The 15,285-nt window shown below is 50.4% G+C and overlaps 8 protein-coding genes across 8 annotated transcripts; 5 read left to right on the top strand and 3 right to left on the bottom strand.

Moving 5' to 3' along the window:
• Positions 1-226: 226 nt before the first annotated feature.
• BJX68DRAFT_258933 (mitochondrial distribution and morphology protein) lies at positions 227-2,465 on the top strand (the record flags this gene model as incomplete). The annotated part of the gene is made up of 3 exons (XM_071043618.1): positions 227-1,025; positions 1,072-2,282; positions 2,334-2,465. The coding sequence occupies 3 exons, from the start codon at positions 227-229 to the stop codon at positions 2,463-2,465; spliced, it is 2,142 nt and encodes a 713-aa protein (XP_070893429.1).
• A 470-nt stretch (positions 2,466-2,935) lies between these two features.
• Positions 2,936-7,472, top strand: BJX68DRAFT_199498 (GTPase-activating protein BEM3). Its single transcript, XM_071037544.1, has 4 exons — positions 2,936-3,182; positions 3,245-6,676; positions 6,721-7,338; positions 7,391-7,472. The coding sequence occupies exons 1-3, from the start codon at positions 3,107-3,109 to the stop codon at positions 7,335-7,337; spliced, it is 4,125 nt and encodes a 1,374-aa protein (XP_070893428.1). The 5' UTR covers positions 2,936-3,106; the 3' UTR covers position 7,338; positions 7,391-7,472.
• Positions 7,376-7,855, top strand: BJX68DRAFT_199473 (uncharacterized protein). Its single transcript, XM_071037543.1, has one exon. It carries the CDS (start codon positions 7,555-7,557, stop codon positions 7,810-7,812), a length of 258 nt encoding a protein of 85 aa, XP_070893427.1. The 5' UTR covers positions 7,376-7,554; the 3' UTR covers positions 7,813-7,855.
• A 13-nt stretch (positions 7,856-7,868) lies between these two features.
• BJX68DRAFT_247993 (uncharacterized protein) lies at positions 7,869-8,913 on the bottom strand. Its single transcript, XM_071041851.1, has 2 exons — positions 8,689-8,913; positions 7,869-8,630 (listed from the first exon to the last, which is right to left on the bottom strand). The coding sequence occupies exons 1-2, from the start codon at positions 8,756-8,758 to the stop codon at positions 7,990-7,992; spliced, it is 711 nt and encodes a 236-aa protein (XP_070893426.1). The 5' UTR covers positions 8,759-8,913; the 3' UTR covers positions 7,869-7,989.
• A 141-nt stretch (positions 8,914-9,054) lies between these two features.
• BJX68DRAFT_247992 (18S rRNA methyltransferase BUD23) lies at positions 9,055-10,354 on the top strand. Its single transcript, XM_071041850.1, has 2 exons — positions 9,055-9,185; positions 9,238-10,354. The coding sequence occupies exons 1-2, from the start codon at positions 9,163-9,165 to the stop codon at positions 10,052-10,054; spliced, it is 840 nt and encodes a 279-aa protein (XP_070893425.1). The 5' UTR covers positions 9,055-9,162; the 3' UTR covers positions 10,055-10,354.
• Positions 10,355-12,245, bottom strand: BJX68DRAFT_247988 (isocitrate dehydrogenase (NAD(+)) IDH1). Its single transcript, XM_071041849.1, has 5 exons — positions 12,136-12,245; positions 11,877-11,937; positions 11,741-11,815; positions 10,742-11,645; positions 10,355-10,686 (listed from the first exon to the last, which is right to left on the bottom strand). The coding sequence occupies exons 1-5, from the start codon at positions 12,166-12,168 to the stop codon at positions 10,599-10,601; spliced, it is 1,161 nt and encodes a 386-aa protein (XP_070893424.1). The 5' UTR covers positions 12,169-12,245; the 3' UTR covers positions 10,355-10,598.
• A 709-nt stretch (positions 12,246-12,954) lies between these two features.
• Positions 12,955-13,740, top strand: BJX68DRAFT_199425 (mating alpha-pheromone PpgA). The gene has a single exon (XM_071037542.1). It carries the CDS (start codon positions 13,298-13,300, stop codon positions 13,637-13,639), a length of 342 nt encoding a protein of 113 aa, XP_070893423.1. The 5' UTR covers positions 12,955-13,297; the 3' UTR covers positions 13,640-13,740.
• A 555-nt stretch (positions 13,741-14,295) lies between these two features.
• Positions 14,296-15,104, bottom strand: BJX68DRAFT_258927 (uncharacterized protein; the record flags this gene model as incomplete). Its single annotated transcript, XM_071043617.1, has 2 exons — positions 14,296-14,949; positions 15,006-15,104. 2 exons carry the CDS (start codon positions 15,102-15,104, stop codon positions 14,296-14,298), a joined length of 753 nt encoding a protein of 250 aa, XP_070893422.1.
• Between the last annotated feature and the right edge of the window lie 181 nt (positions 15,105-15,285).

Genomic DNA, 15,285 nt, shown 5'->3' with positions numbered 1-15,285 from the left:
GGTGTTGAAAAGACACACGGGTGCCCGTGCGGAAGGCTCTAAATTTTAGATGCAAACAAGTCAAACTTAGGTCACGTCGGCGGGATGATTTCATGGAATTTTGCTCATCCAGCTGCTCGACCGATTTTCCTCTATCTCTTTTCCCTTATCACCAGGTTTCGTTATACCTGCTGACCCCTCTTTATATTTCCCGCTTCTGTAGCGGGCAGTCCAGCATGTGACAGTCATGATGTCTGGCTTCGGACGCAGACTTTATAGCAACTTCTGGGAGACGGCCAGTCCGTTCCTGGGGCGTGGGCTGCGCATGAATCGCACTCAATTCCTCCTCGAGATCACCTCCCCAAGCGAGTCTCTTTACAGTTCCCTCTTCAAAAGACATGCGCAAAGGTTTTCGGCCTCTCCTCGAAAGACAACACAAATCACACGAAGGTTTGCTTCCGGAAGCTTCCTTGTACTCGGTGTCTCCCCAAGCTCCCCTGCTGTCGAAACCAGTGCAACTTGCGCGATAAGTTCGGAAAAGATACTCTCTCATCGATCGTATCCGTTTGATAGACAGATTCTTGGTTATTTATCTAGAAAATCCCAAAGACGCGGGTTTCAGACGAGAAAAGATGATACATCAAAGACGAATGTACGAACGGACGCCGCCGAACAGGTTGGTGCGAAGGAAGTCAAGAATGAGCATAAACACAAAGATCCCAAATTGGAGCCGCTAGCGCGCGAAGTGAAGCCTGAACCCAGTTCGTTTAGTTCATCGAATCGCCATCTGATCAACCGTCTACCTCATATGCCGCATCTCCACCGACCAACAAAGGAAGAGCTGTTATCGGCGGCCACTGGCTTTTGGTCTAGACTCAAGGTCCGATTCAAATGGTTTTCCATTCGAAGCGTCCGTCCCTTCAATCTTGATGAGATAACTGCCCTTTTCTCCTGGGTGCTTTTGGGGCATGTTGTATGGGTTGTTCTGGGGACGACTACATTTTTCTCTCTATTAATCATCGCAATCAATACTGTCTTTGCTCAGGGTAAGTTTAATTTCTTGGTTAATGTTGTTCTTACTAAAGGACATAGAAACTCTCGCTGGGTGGGTTGGCAACTACCTCACCCGGTCGTCTGGTGTAAAGGTTGTCTTCGAGTCCGCCATTGTTCCCAAATGGAGGGGCGGAGTCATCACCTTCAAAAACGTCTTTGTGTCACGGCGGCCCGGCCAGGGAACGGGCAATGTCAGCAAAGGATCATCCAAGACGGCGGCGGCGGCAGCGGCAGCAGCCGCTTTGAGCGACCAGCCCACGGCCGAACTATATGATCAGCGAGCTCATTCAGAGGAAGAAGAAGATACTAATTATACTCAGTTCGACGTTTCAATTGAGACGGTAAATGTGACCTTGTCATTCACGCGCTGGTTAAACGGCAAAGGGCTCTTACGCGATGTTGAGGTGCAAGGTGTACGAGGTGTTGTTGATCGCAGATCGGTATATTGGTCGGATGACACCCTCGACCCCAAGTCATATCGGCACGAGCACAATCCGGGAGATTTTGAAATCGATTCTTTCAGAATGAGTGACTTGCTCGTCACCGTGTATCAACCCAATAACTTTAGACCGTTTTCTGTCAGCATATTCTCGTGCGATCTACCGCAGTTACGGAAACAATGGCTGTTTTATGATTTTCTGTCGGCCAACATGATGTCAGGATCGTTTGATAATTCCTTGTTCACGATCCATCCACGCCAAACCCACAGCTTCACAGGCGCACAACTTGATAATGGGGCAGAAGAGGATGGGAAAAGTCCATGGAAGAAACATAGCAGGATACGCATCGATGCGTTAAATATCGATCACCTTAATCGTGGAGTACAGGGCCCGTTTGGATGGATCCATGAGGGCAATGTCGACATTGTTGCCGACATCATGTTCCCTGCCGAGAACTATGAGAGCCTTGCAAAGGTAATGGCCGATTTCTACGATCGATTGGAGGCCACGGTTACCTCGAATCGATATGACATAAAGTCAGTCGAGTCCAACGAAGCCGAGTCAATGCACGATAGGCGCTTTCTAGTTATGGACTTACGATTGCATCTGAACAACGTCCGGGCTGTTGTTCCCATATTCACACGAGAACTTTCCTATATCAATAATGCGCTCATCCGTCCCATTGTCGCTTACATCAACTCGCGACGTACATTCATTCCTGTCAACTGTCGCCTTGTCAAGAGAGTGGGAGATTTTGACGGTAGTTGGACCCCGTTTGATAGCGGCCTTATGGACGATCTTTCGGCATCTGTGAGTCGAGACTTCCCAATTGTTGATCATAGCTAATATAACATGTGCTAGGTATACGATGCATTTGCTCGTGATGTCGTTGATGAGCAAGCGCGCAAGCGACGCTTCAAGAAGGTCGGCTTTTGGTCGCTTCAATTGGCTGCCCAGGCGATTTTCATGGGAATGGCTGGCAATATAGCCTAATACTGTACACTTATGTATATTCTACGATAGCATTGGGCTGAGTGGCGTTGATGGATAAAGGCGTTGCAATAAAGACATTACTCTTCCCTTTTACGGTTGATTCTGCAAGATAACTACTACAGTAGCGACGATACTCAACAACGGAGAAGTGTGGTGTGACAAGGGCGTTCTCGAAGGATGTGTGAACGTTGGGAAATCACATTGCTTTTTCCTTGGTGAGATGAGCTGGAACATTTACTCCGCAGACAGGTCTGAATTGTCTCAATCACAGTGCTGGATATCGGGTGGCAGAGGATCATCGTTGTAATTACAGTCAGATCATCCCTATTTCAGATGAATTGTCGCCCTCCCCGCTCTGGCTTTGCTGTTACCAAACTTTGTTTGCTGCCATTCCCCTTTTCCCGCAAAGTTGGGTTGATTGTGCCTGAAGAACACCAAAATACTGATTCAAAATTCCCAATCTGCTTCCAACCTCTTGTTCTTTGTCCTTTTCTTTATACTCCTGCTGCATTGTAGATAACCCCTGAGCGCCGGTGCCAGACCCCAGCCGGACCGGCTCACGGCTAGCGCTAACAAGGAGCAAGCGCCCCCGTGTGGCTCGACCCCCCATGCCCTGTCTCGTCGAGCTTTGACTCCTGATCATGTCGCAGGCTCAGCGGCAGGGTAGTGACCACTCCTTCAGCTCCCTGCATACAGGTTTCGCGCCTTCTTCCATAGGTAAATCCGGCTCTCTCTGAAGTTGGCTCAGCCAGACAAGCTTACATCGGGGATTTTTCTAGCATTGCGGTCGGGCGCGCAGGCGTTCCGTTCAGGATCGGCTGTCACTGCGTCCCCCCACAAGCAGACGCCCTCTCCCCTGCATACGAGCGCACGAACCCTGTCACCTCAGCGGACCGATTCGAGTCTATCACAACGAACTGCGTCACCTAGCTCATCAGCAACCACGTCGCCGCTTGACACTATCAGCGAAATCGCCCATGCCGCGTTTCCTGCGCCGCCAACGAGAACCAGTCCAATCCCGCCTAACGCATCACACGCAATAAGAAAAAAGATATACATTGAAGTCGGCCAGAATGAGAGAAAAATGACCGAGCAGGCGAAATATATCAACAAGGTTCGCAAAGATTCTGATGCTGCAGATTCTAGTCACTCAATGTCGCCTTCAATCATGTCGCCCATCGGCTCTTTGCAGTCGAACACCAAGGGTCATCGTGCGATGCCACGAACCTCGTCGATTGACTCTGCAATCTCATCTCTTTCCTCTGCTTCGCAGTCGCACAAGTCCTCGTTCGATGCCAACGCAGTGAGCCAGGCCGATATTGACAATTTGATAGCCGCGGCCGGATCACCCGAGGCTGTCATTATACACTTGCTCAAAGAGAAACATCATGCGGCTTCTCAAAATTCTCAATTATGGAAACTTGTGGATAAGCAGCGGACCCTGATAATGGGCCTGAATAAAGACCTGGAACGTGCCCTAAAGGACAAGGAGCGGTACAAGAAAAAGGCCAAAGACCTCCAAACCGCGACGCCACCAGTCCCATCCACGGAAGCTCATACCGTGCACCCTCTTACTATGGCAGCCAAGGGAGCTCTAAACGGCAAGCCATCAACAGGCGATCTTCCAACAAGCCAGAGCCGGAGCAGCGGGACTGCTGGACAGTCGCCGCGCGCCGATGTCGTGGACAGCCAGGATTCCCCAATTACCACCCCTAGTCTGAAACAGATGATTGAGACTGAACTTCTTACCGAAGAACCCGACTTACGCTTCGAGTCGCAGAGTTCCCAGCAGCTGGCCTCTATACAAGAGGCGTCCGCTACGAGTCCAACTTCTCCAGCTTCGCTCGCCAGCCCAAGCTCTTCCACTCGAGAATTCGGTTTTGGCGCAAATAAGGGCCAAAGGTCTCCCAATCCAGCGCGGAAGCCGCCGCCTGCGCCATTGAATCTAGGGCAAACGGACCGCACAGCGACGCATCTCCGAGAAGCATCCGACTCCGACTCCGAGTACGAGGATATTCTAGCCGTTGACGAGTCACCAATAGAACGTGGGAGGAGAAAGACTCGGGCCGACGACGATAGGGAACGTGAGGCAGCTCTAAGCCGTGAGCCACAGGATCCCGAGACAGCACAATCCCGGTCTGTCGTGCCTGTTAGCCCCCAGCCGCTAGATGCACGCCGCGCAGCTCCACCAGATTCTTTATCATCTGCTCTAAGTCCTCGTATGATGCCGCCCTCACTCGCGGATCGGCACATGATGAACGGTCCCAAGAGTCCAGGTCTACCGCTCAGCCCGAGGCCTGAGGACCGTCCTCTTGGATCCCCAATGCCTCGGTTGCCCAGGGAAATGACAAGTCCGTTTTCTTCATTGCACATGGCCTCGGGGAACAATGCCCCTGGGCTACCGCTATCTCCCCGTTCGGGCCAGCAGCAACCGCCGTTCACTCCCAGTGCCGCCAATGCTCCTACGTTCAATCGCCCTATTCCGTCTATTGATGCCGCTGTGAGAATCGACAGCCCTCAGACTCCGTCGCCCAAACTCACTGGTATTTACCAAGGGCTGAGATCCGACGATTATCCACATCTTCTTCTACCTCCGAACGCCCTTCCTCTCATTCAGGTAAAAGTCTCGTCGTCCAGATTACGGCCGTCCAGGAACAGTTACATGGTATCTAAGCCGTTGGATGAAGAACCGGTATTTACACTGAGCGTTTTCTCACGCTCCGAGTCTTTAGAACTCTGGAGAGTCGAGAAAATCATCGGGGCGCTACCACAGCTTGATCATCAGATAAGACAGCTTTGTGCGTTCCAGGGAAGACTACCGGATAGATCCATTTTCGGGGGCCATTCTCCTGCAAAAGTGGATGCCAGGCGTGTCGCATTGAATTCGTATTTTGATACCCTTCTCGACACTCCTATGGATGAAAAGGCAGCTTTGGTCATTTGTCAGTTTCTTACTTCTGACGCGATTGAACCTCGAGACGACGAAACAAGTTTGCTCAAGGGTACTCACCACGCAGGTTCTGAGCTTTTGCGCGGTCCAGATGGGAAACCAAGAAAGGAAGGCTATCTAACCAAGCGTGGCAAAAACTTTGGCGGCTGGAAAGCGCGCTACTTTGTTCTACATGGCCCTGAACTCAGATACTTTGAAGCGCCTGGTGGTGCTCATATGGGAACAATCAAAATTCCCAATGCTCAAATCGGCAAACAGTCGCAACCGACAGCTACTCAAAGCGGTTCTTCTCAGGCTGACGACGATTCTGACAACCAATATCGTCACGCCTTTCTCATTCTAGAGCCAAAGAAGAAGGACTCGTCCGCTCTCGTACGTCATGTCTTGTGCGCCGAAAGTGACGAGGAGCGCGATACATGGGTGGAGGCTCTTTTAGAATATGTTGAGGGACACGATTCGTCCAGTCAAGCACCCAGCAATGCCACGTCAAGGAATAGATTGTTTCCTAATGGGAGCAGAAAGGGTAGCAAGGGCACCGATAGCCCAGATTTGGATACCCCCGATGCAGTTCAAGGATTCAGCTACGAGAATGCCATACCCGCCGAACCGCCTGTTCTTGGGCTTCCGTCTGAACCAAAAACACCCAGATCGCCCATGTTTTCTTCCGGTCCGTTCCAGGACCCTGATGGCCTAGTGGACCATGGCCAAATTTCATCCAAAATGATATCTGCTCCAACCAATGGTGCTATCATTCAAGACGCTGGGGCCTGGGGTAATAAGCCGACAACCAGCACCAAGGAGAAGAAACGAAGTATTTGGGGCTTCCGTACGAGGTCATCAATTGATCTTGCCTCACAGCTTCAATCCGTTTCGGAGGGGCCTGCTCTCCAGATTCACGGAGCTGGTGGTGAAAAGAGAGATCTCATTAAACCCGTCTTTGGGATACCCTTGGTGGAAGCGGTCAGGGATTGTGCTCCATTCGACGTTGACGTAGACCTGCCTGCCGTCGTCTATCGATGTCTGGAGTACCTTAGAGCAAAAGGCGCAGAGTCGGAGGAAGGCATCTTCCGGTTGAGTGGCTCGAATGTGGTCGTCAAGGCTCTGAGGGAACGTTTCAACACTGAAGGTGATGTTGACTTTTTGGCCGGAGACCAATACTACGATGTCCATGCTGTGGCTTCTCTTTTCAAGCAATACCTTCGAGAACTACCCTCGACTGTTCTCACGCGGGAGCTTCATATTGAGTTCTTGCGCGTGTTGGGTAAGTACTGCCATCTCTACCAGTTCCTTGCTAATACTGTCTAGACCTTAATGAGAAGCATAAGAAAATCGCGGCATTCAATTCTCTTGTTTACAGGCTTCCGAAGCCGAACCTGGCCCTGCTGCGAGCCTTGGTGCAATTTCTGATTGTCATCGTCAACAATTCTGATGTCAACAAAATGACCGTCAGGAATGTGGGCATCGTCTTTGCTCCGACGCTGAACATACCCGCCCCGGTGTTTTCAATGTTCCTCACCGATTTTGAGGAGATTTTCGACGATGTGCCAGAGTCCTATGAAGAGAAAGCTGTTGAGCTAACGGTGGACAACTCGCTAACCCCAGAGGACATTCGATCTCCGAGACACCAGATGTTTTCTGACATCCCTACACCTGCACCTAACCAAGTGACTTTTCCAAGGCCTGGTGACCGTCCCGAGGAGTATAGCATGCAGCAAGATACCGGCTTCATCCCAATGCAGCCGAGCTATGATGCCTTTGGCCAGGGCAGACCAGAGAACCACAACCCTGCCCCGGCGGCCGTAAGCAGAATGCTGGCGCCGGAGTCGGACAACGCTCGCTCAACCAAGGCGAAACGACGGGAAAGCAACATTTTATTTATGGAATTCAATGATGACGCCCCTCCGCCCACCTATGGGCAATGATGTAAGTTATCGCACTAAGGTGCCTCGAGATCGTCGTACTGACTTCTAATCAGCATGGTACCGTTCTATCAAGCTATTCTGGAGCCAATGCTCCCCTTAACTTGACTTCTTATACCTGCCCCCATCTCGCTGTGGCTTTCGTGCGCAGACCCAATGATTCGAATGAAGATGCAATGCAACGACGTATATATGCCTGACTCTACATCCAAGTGAGACCATGAGGAATGTTTTAATTCTAATACATCGGAAGCCCCAATGCCCCTTCCTGCCTTGTCTGAAGTCACCACTCTCCAGCTTTCTGTTCTGCCTTTTGGCTTGTCGAAATGTGATCCAAGGATCCATGTTTCTCGTTCCTGGTGGCTACCTTGTCGAATGTGCTCTTTTGTATAACTCTTTTGTGCTTCTTTTCAGATTCTATACCCTTCTTTCTTCAGATAGCTTACACTGTTATGCTTCCTTGAATGCTTACCGTTGACCGGTAGGCTCGTTTCCTGATTCAAGTTGGTAGAATACAATTCTGGTATTCTTCAGGTGGTTCAGGCTTTTCAAGAGCCGTTCTGTTTCGAGAATTCGAGATCTCATCGAAACGTACAGTTTTCATATTGGTATCGTACAAGCGAATGATAACTATAAAAATAAAGTAGCAAAATGCTTAGAACCGTTTGGCCCGGTCCCCCTTCCAGAATCCCATCAGCTCACCATTCTCACTAACCCACTCCCTAACCCCATCAACCAATGCTTTCGCCATGCCCTTATTCTTATTCTTCCCATCCACAGCCCCCAAAGAGTCCCGACTTAATCCAGCGGTCGGCACAGGCTCACCTGTCGCATACTCAGACCCCATAGTCGGCAGCACATTCTCCCCAGCACTCAAACTAACAAATAACGCGAAGGGCACTAGCCACACGCACAACCCAAAGTACGACGCTACCTCCGCGAAGTTCGGCATACCTCCCGGGTTCACCTGGTATGGCTGGCGCCAGCTCGTTGAGCTCCGTGGCGGGGCGATGGGCTTCGAGAAGTGACGGAACCAGAGCCAATGGTTTAAGCCGACAAGAAAGCATGAGAGGATAAAGAGGGGGTCGGAGAGCTTGACGATCGGGAAACGTCGGAGGTTGCTTGCGTAGACGAGGTGAGAGACGATGCTGAGAAGAGACAGGAAGAAAGGGAACTTGTCGAAGAGGATGAGGAGTATTTGAATGGTGATTATTGCGTATATTAGCCTGGTCAACAGGCGGCGGGCCAAGACGGTGTGCTCTTCGACGAGCTCGGAAAGATAGTAGAGGCCGGATGCTAGAAAGCGATTTAGGGCCCCTTGGTCTGTGTTTTGGCACGGGGAAGACTGTCTTACCTATGGCGAGGGTGAGGAAGCAGAACCCTACAATCACCCCAAGGTATCCTACTAATGGTAAGATCCACATGTTGAAAGGACACAATGGCGCGCGTTCCAAGTCGAGGTGCAAGAGATTGGGGTAGAGTAGGTGTGGTTTAGGCTCGAATACACTAACTATATGATAAAAGGCATATGCGCAAGCATCAAGCGAAATAAGCAGAATCAAATGGAGTGGAGTGGACTTGAGAAAGGTTAAGCATCAGACGTTTGCGTCGCTATACTTTTGAGTGATGCATAGATGGCTTGATGCCTAAGGCCTCGTTGGCCCACGCCTAGGCCGGCGGTCTGGCAAAAAAATATACTGATAATGAACTAAAGAATATTGTTTGAGATTAGTGAACCTTTGTGTTTCATACTCTACACTACAGCACCGCAGAAGACTCTTTTCTTATTATTCGACGGCAAGAACCACTGTGTCTTTGATTTTGCAAAATGTCGCGCCCCGAGGATATTCTGTAAGTCCACCTTGATATGCGACTTACGGCATTGCGCTCACAGTTCTTCAAGGCCCCCAGATCTCTTCTATGACGACAATGAGTCCCGTAAATACACCACTTCATCACGTATTCGCAACATTCAGGCGGATATGACGCACCGTGCCTTGGAACTTCTCGATCTCAAATCCCCATCACTGATCTTAGACCTTGGCTGTGGCTCAGGACTATCCGGCGAGATCCTCTCTCAAGAGTCCCCCGAGCAAGGTGGCCCGCACACGTGGATTGGAATGGATATTTCACCTAGCATGCTTGATATCGCGTTACAGCGAGGTACAGAAGGAGACTTGTTTCTCGCGGACATCGGGCAGGGCGTACCCTTTCGGCCGGGAACTTTTGACGCAGCGATCAGTATCAGTGCCATTCAGTGGCTATGTAATGCAGAAACGAGCGATGTCAGCCCCGAGGGCCGTCTACGAAGATTCTTCGAGGGACTCTATGCAAGTCTCCGGCGCGGTGGGCGCGCTGTCTGTCAGTTTTACCCAAAGAACGATGCCCAGCGAACAATGATTAGCGGTGCCGCGATCAAGGCCGGTTTTGGCGCCGGTATCCTCGAAGATGACCCCGGTACCAAGAACAGCAAGCTGTACCTTGTTTTGACTGTTGGTGGAGGAGGTTTACAGGGCGACATCACTGGTGTTGTGGACGGTATGAATGATGTTGATGTTTTGGACGCGAGAAGAAAGGCTATGGAACGTAACCATGGTTCGACTTCTAGGAAGGGTGATAAAGCTTGGATTATGCGAAAGAAGGAACAGATGACCAAGAAGGGGAAGGTCGTTAAAGCGAACTCAAAATATACTGGCCGCAAGAGGCGACCGGCTTTTTGATAAAACGCATTATCGCAGTCAGAAAAGCCTCTACACCTTAAGCAAGCAGTCGCTACTGCTGATCACGGAACCAGATCAGAAACTGGTCCTTTCAGCTGCACGGGCACCGACCCTTCTGGCGTACACCATCGTTGGACTCCAGAAGATTGTGCCACCTTTTTTCCGGGGAGATATCTCACACATGGCTCCCATAATGAAGAAAGCATGGTTGAGAGGCTACGGTGAAAGACCGGAAGCATGATTCGGTGGTGTGTTGCAGCTGCCTTTGGCGTTCTTGCGTCCACGATTTGTACCCGGAAAACATAATGATTTATGATACTTCTATTGAAATCACACATGTATATATATCTTTACACAACCTAATCCACCGATCTCTTTCTCACATCAAATGCACAGGACGCCGTTCGTGGTATTTCAAGTAGAAGTGGTACAGAGTACAGCAATGACATCCAAAATTCCAAGATGACCTCCAGAATCAACCTTGGCCTGTACAAGATGTCGCAGCCGGTAGAAATGGCCTCAACAACTTCCCCCCCGAGGTAGATTACAGAGCAGCCTCCATCTTGTCGAGGACAGCGCGGGTGAACTCGTGGGTGGTGGCGTTTCCGCCCATGTCACGGGTCCTTGTTTGACTGGGAACGAAACTAGTTAGCGAATATGGACAAGACGAAGCTTGCGTTTACTCACCCTTCACCAATAACATCGTAGACAGCCTTGGAGATACGGTTGGCGTGGTCGTCAAGGCCGAGATGGCGGAGGAGCATAGATCCAGACAGAATCATAGCACTGGGGTTGGCCTGGTCCTTTCCTTTGATATCAAGACCAACGTGACGGCAGCCCGGTTCGAAAACAGCAACCTCGCGTCCCATGTTGCAGCCGGGAACGACACCAGGTCCACCAACCAGGGCGGCGCCAATGTTGGAGAGAATACCACCGTACAGGTTGGGCATGACCATCACATCGAATTGCTGGGGACGGGAAACAGCCTGCATGGAGGCGTTGTCGACGATCATGTCGTTGACTTCCAGGGTCGGGTAGTTCTCGGCGGTCTTGTGGAAGGTGCTGCGGAACAGACCGTCGGCAAGCTTCATGATGTTGGCCTTGTGGATACAAGTAACCTTCTTCCGGTTGTTGGCAAGGGCGAAGCTGAAAGCGAACTTGGCGATGCGCTCAGACTTGGCACGGGTAATAATCTTGAGCGACTCGACGACACCTTGCACGGACTGGTGCTCAAGGCCAGAGTATTCTCCCTCGGTGTTCTCACGAATGATGCAAAGGTCGACATTGTCGTGGCGGGTCTTGTAGCCAGGGATATTCTTGATGAGAACGACGGAGGCGAAGATGTCGAGTTCCTGGCGGAGAGCGACGTTGAAGGATTGGTGGCCAGAGCGCTCAACGGGGGTGAAAAGGATGCCCTTCAGACCGAGCTTGTTTCGTCGCAGGGAAGCAATCGATTCTTTGAAGAGCTCTTCAGAGTGCTTGTTTCCGGTATCAACACCGCTAACATCCACCTGCTCCCACTCAATGGGCACATTATCGGCCTTGAAGATAGTCTTAACCGACTCGGCGACTTCAGCACCGATACCATCACCTGTTTCGGCAGGGGTTGATTAGCTGTCCGCAAATGTGATAGGGGCGAGCGACACGGCGGGGTTAAGCAAGCGGAGAGTCGCGCTTTGACTGTACCTGGAATGAGCGTCACAGTGTATTTGCCGCCATACTTGGTAGGCTTGAAAATATCCTGTTGCACGGTCGCGAAAGCTAGAATTGGGGATCAATAACAAATTCCTCCGAAAATCGGATATATGGGAAGACCACGCACATCTTGCGGCGAGGGGAGAGCGAACAAAGGATGACTGAGCGGCAGCGCGTCGGAAGAGCGACTGACAAGGTGATATAGTGTTAGCAGATCAATACAGAGCAGGATTGGAGGTAGCTGGTGCGCATGGTGATGAGAATTCAATTCGACGTAGAGTTTGTGCGCGGCATCGCCGGACGGAAGGATGGAGAGCGATAAGAAAAGAAAAGGGAGCGACAATGTAACGTCAAGTGGCTGCAGGGGAAGGAACTGGCTGACATACCTGCGCGGGCTGGACTGTCCTCGGGGAAAACATGTTGAATGGACAAAGAACAGCGTGCAATTGAGGAGAGAGACACTGGGGAGCAATTCCTAGCGGAGAGAGAAGAGAATGACGGCGGGAGGAGGCAGGAAGGAAGACCGAAAACGACCAAACCGCTGTAACCCGCACGAGGCGCCGGAAAAAACGCCGGATTGTCTCGGCACCCAATCGCCAGATAGCATCGCACGGGCCGATCTTATCTAACGATCCCAATCAATCTCCGCCTTCATCCCCATCTCCAACCTGTGTAAAACACCCCTCGGCGTCTGTCGAGGTTTACTCATTTAGAAACAACTATTCAGGAACCCGGTTCCAAAAATCATGGTGGCGCTCACGTTTCTGTAACCCCTCCATGCCGGACATTTCCTATTCAGTGTGTCAATAAGCTTACTCTCTTTATCCTCTGAATAGCAATTGACATTCTATATAGAGACAAAGATAGCTTATTGAGCGTGCCAAACATGGCTGGATCTATTGAGCTACTCATTCGGCGATTTCAGTGCCCTCTGTACGTCCGTTGAATGCGCCTCTCTTCTTGGTACGCTTGGTCTTAATTGAGCACATACAGCAAATGTTGATCGATCTGCTGGTCATTTGCCAGTTTGATTGTCCCAGACCCCTCGAGAACTCTCGTTACGTTGTTTCGTCAGGGGCATGACCAATTTCGCGCTCATCTTGGCTCTACCTTGAGTTTCAAGGTCCTTTATTCACGGTTTGGCCAACCCTCAAGTGGACATGCGGGGAGTGCTATTGAACGACAACCCACATACTCCCATTGAACCATAGCAGGCATATGTTCTATTCAGATCATGGGTCTCTTTTTCTCTGCTTCCAATAGGAACACGATGACGGATAACGTGGCAAATCTCTTTCAGAGAAGCCTCATGGGGCCGCGCTGGTTTCCTGATATAGTGGAAATGAAGAGAGTCATTTTGCGCAGATAAATCTCTGTCAACAGATATATAAGTCTTCCAATCCCACACATTTGTCAATCTTGAACACTGCCTCCCACAGAGTCAACAATTTCTTTTCAAAAATACACACACACAATCTTTACAGGGAAGCAAGTCCTTCTTTCGTTATCCTACCACTTAAGTTCCTACTTTCACCCACCACTACCACAATGAAGCTTATCTCAATCGTTGCCGCCGCGCTGGCCGCCACCTCGGTGCAGGGCGCAGCTCTACAGAGATGGTGCCACTTCCCAGGCCAGGGCTGCTATCTCGTCGAGCGTGCTGCCGACACCACCCAGGAAGTCAAACGCTCTGCCGACGCCATGGCCGGTGCTATGGCTGAGGCCAGTACCACCCTCAACAGATGGTGCAACTTCCCCGGCCAGGGCTGCGCCAAGGCTAAGAGAGCCATCGAAGCCGTCGACGAGGTCAAGCGCTCCGCCGATGCTCTTGCTGAGGCCATGGCCATTATCGACGAACTCCGTCCCGAAGACTTCGTGGAGGTTGAGTAATAAGCATGGTTAGTACAACCCACTCACCATGACTTGTGTTTGTCTCTAATACATTGACTCTTGACTAATGTTGCTTGATTAGCGTTCCACTCCTCATACGCCACGCTCCCAATATCACGATCTGAACACAACCAAGGCGATGGCTACACGAATCCATTCCACAATCCTCATGCTCATCAACAGCCGCCAGTTCCAATTCAAATATGAAATATGTCTTCGACACTTATTCTATGCCTCTCCTGTTTTCCTCCTTGTGTTTGCGGATGGGGTCTTTGATCAGAAGAGATCACGGTCAAGAGAAGAAGGGAAAGAAGAAAAAAATTCCAAAAAAAGCTAGTCACGGAACGATATTATGGCCAGGCGGCAGGCTTATGGCCAGTATGTACCTACTTTCAGGGCGAGTTTGGCTTGTAGTTTGGTTTTTTTACTCCTCCATTCGCTTCTCCAATGAAACCATAGCTACTTGTGCCTTTTCAATCAGGCAGGACTCGACCCTCCAAGCCGCTACGAATAGTTATTCAGTCATTACAGTTAATAATCATTTGTTCGCAAGGCATTCCATCAGTAGCATATCTATAAAACATCACTCGTACCATGCACGAATCGTATAACAACGTGTCCTCTCCGGAACAAGTCTTCCATATCGCTTGTGTCCTTCAGTATTCCATCGCTGTCCCATGTGTTCGTTCCCACCACCGCTGCCCCGCGGCTTGGTATATAGGATCGCTCGAAAGCCTGTATGGAGAGCCAGTGGTGGGCTCATTAGCCGGAGGGGCAACTTGGCCATTAAGATCATACCCAGAGAGCATATATGGCTCAGCATATCCATGCATAGTATTGGATCTGTCCTGACCCTGAGCCAAACCTTGCATGTCAGGTTGATTGGCAAAGATTGATTGGCCCTGTTGTGAGAAACCTGGGGCACTTTTGCTGGGCTCAGGGCAAATCTGCCACATTTGGACCAAGCGGGATTGCTGTTCCGGCATTGCATTGGCGAACAACTCAAGTTGGCCTGCGGATAGGGACGAGGGGTCAACGTCGTATTGTCTGAGCGTCTCGAATACCCTGTTTGCGAGCTCATTGGTTGTCGGTACGCAGTTCCCCTGCATAATTCCCGACTGTTCGGTTCTTTGTGCTACATGTGCTGAATGATGATAATGTTGTGTGATACTATATGTAATAGGAGGAGCAGAAATTTGGGCTTCCTTTCTCTCCGACACGAGGGAAGGTTCCATGTTCATATGCGTGTTGAAGAGAGCCACGAGGTCATCCTGGGCCTTTAGGTTGCCCTCGGACGCTGATAAGCCGCACTGCATGATCTTTTGGTAAGATATCAGGTCGGGTACATGGAAACAGAAGTCTCTACCTGAGTACAGTGAGGATTTCCCACAAAATCGGCCAATATCTCAGAGATATCGGTGACTTGTCCGCAGAATGGGCAACTATGCAAGATAGACGATGACATTGTGCGAAACGGGTGCGGACACATGATAGGAGAATGGGATATATGGGAGGCGAAGCGGAGGCAATTCGATTGGATTCACTAGATCTATGTTTGACGGTTCAAATCAAAGTATGTAGGACACGCAGGTATTATAGAAAGGCTGTTGCAAGGAGTTTGCGGGGTTGTTATTGCACGGTATTTT

Source organism: Aspergillus pseudodeflectus (assembly GCF_044049435.1).
Source record: "Aspergillus pseudodeflectus strain CBS 756.74 chromosome Unknown BJX68scaffold_76, whole genome shotgun sequence".
NCBI classification, from domain to species: Eukaryota; Fungi; Ascomycota; class Eurotiomycetes; order Eurotiales; family Aspergillaceae; genus Aspergillus; species Aspergillus pseudodeflectus.
The sequence above is the reverse complement of the archived record's forward strand: the minus strand, read 5'-3'. Positions and strand labels throughout refer to the sequence as shown.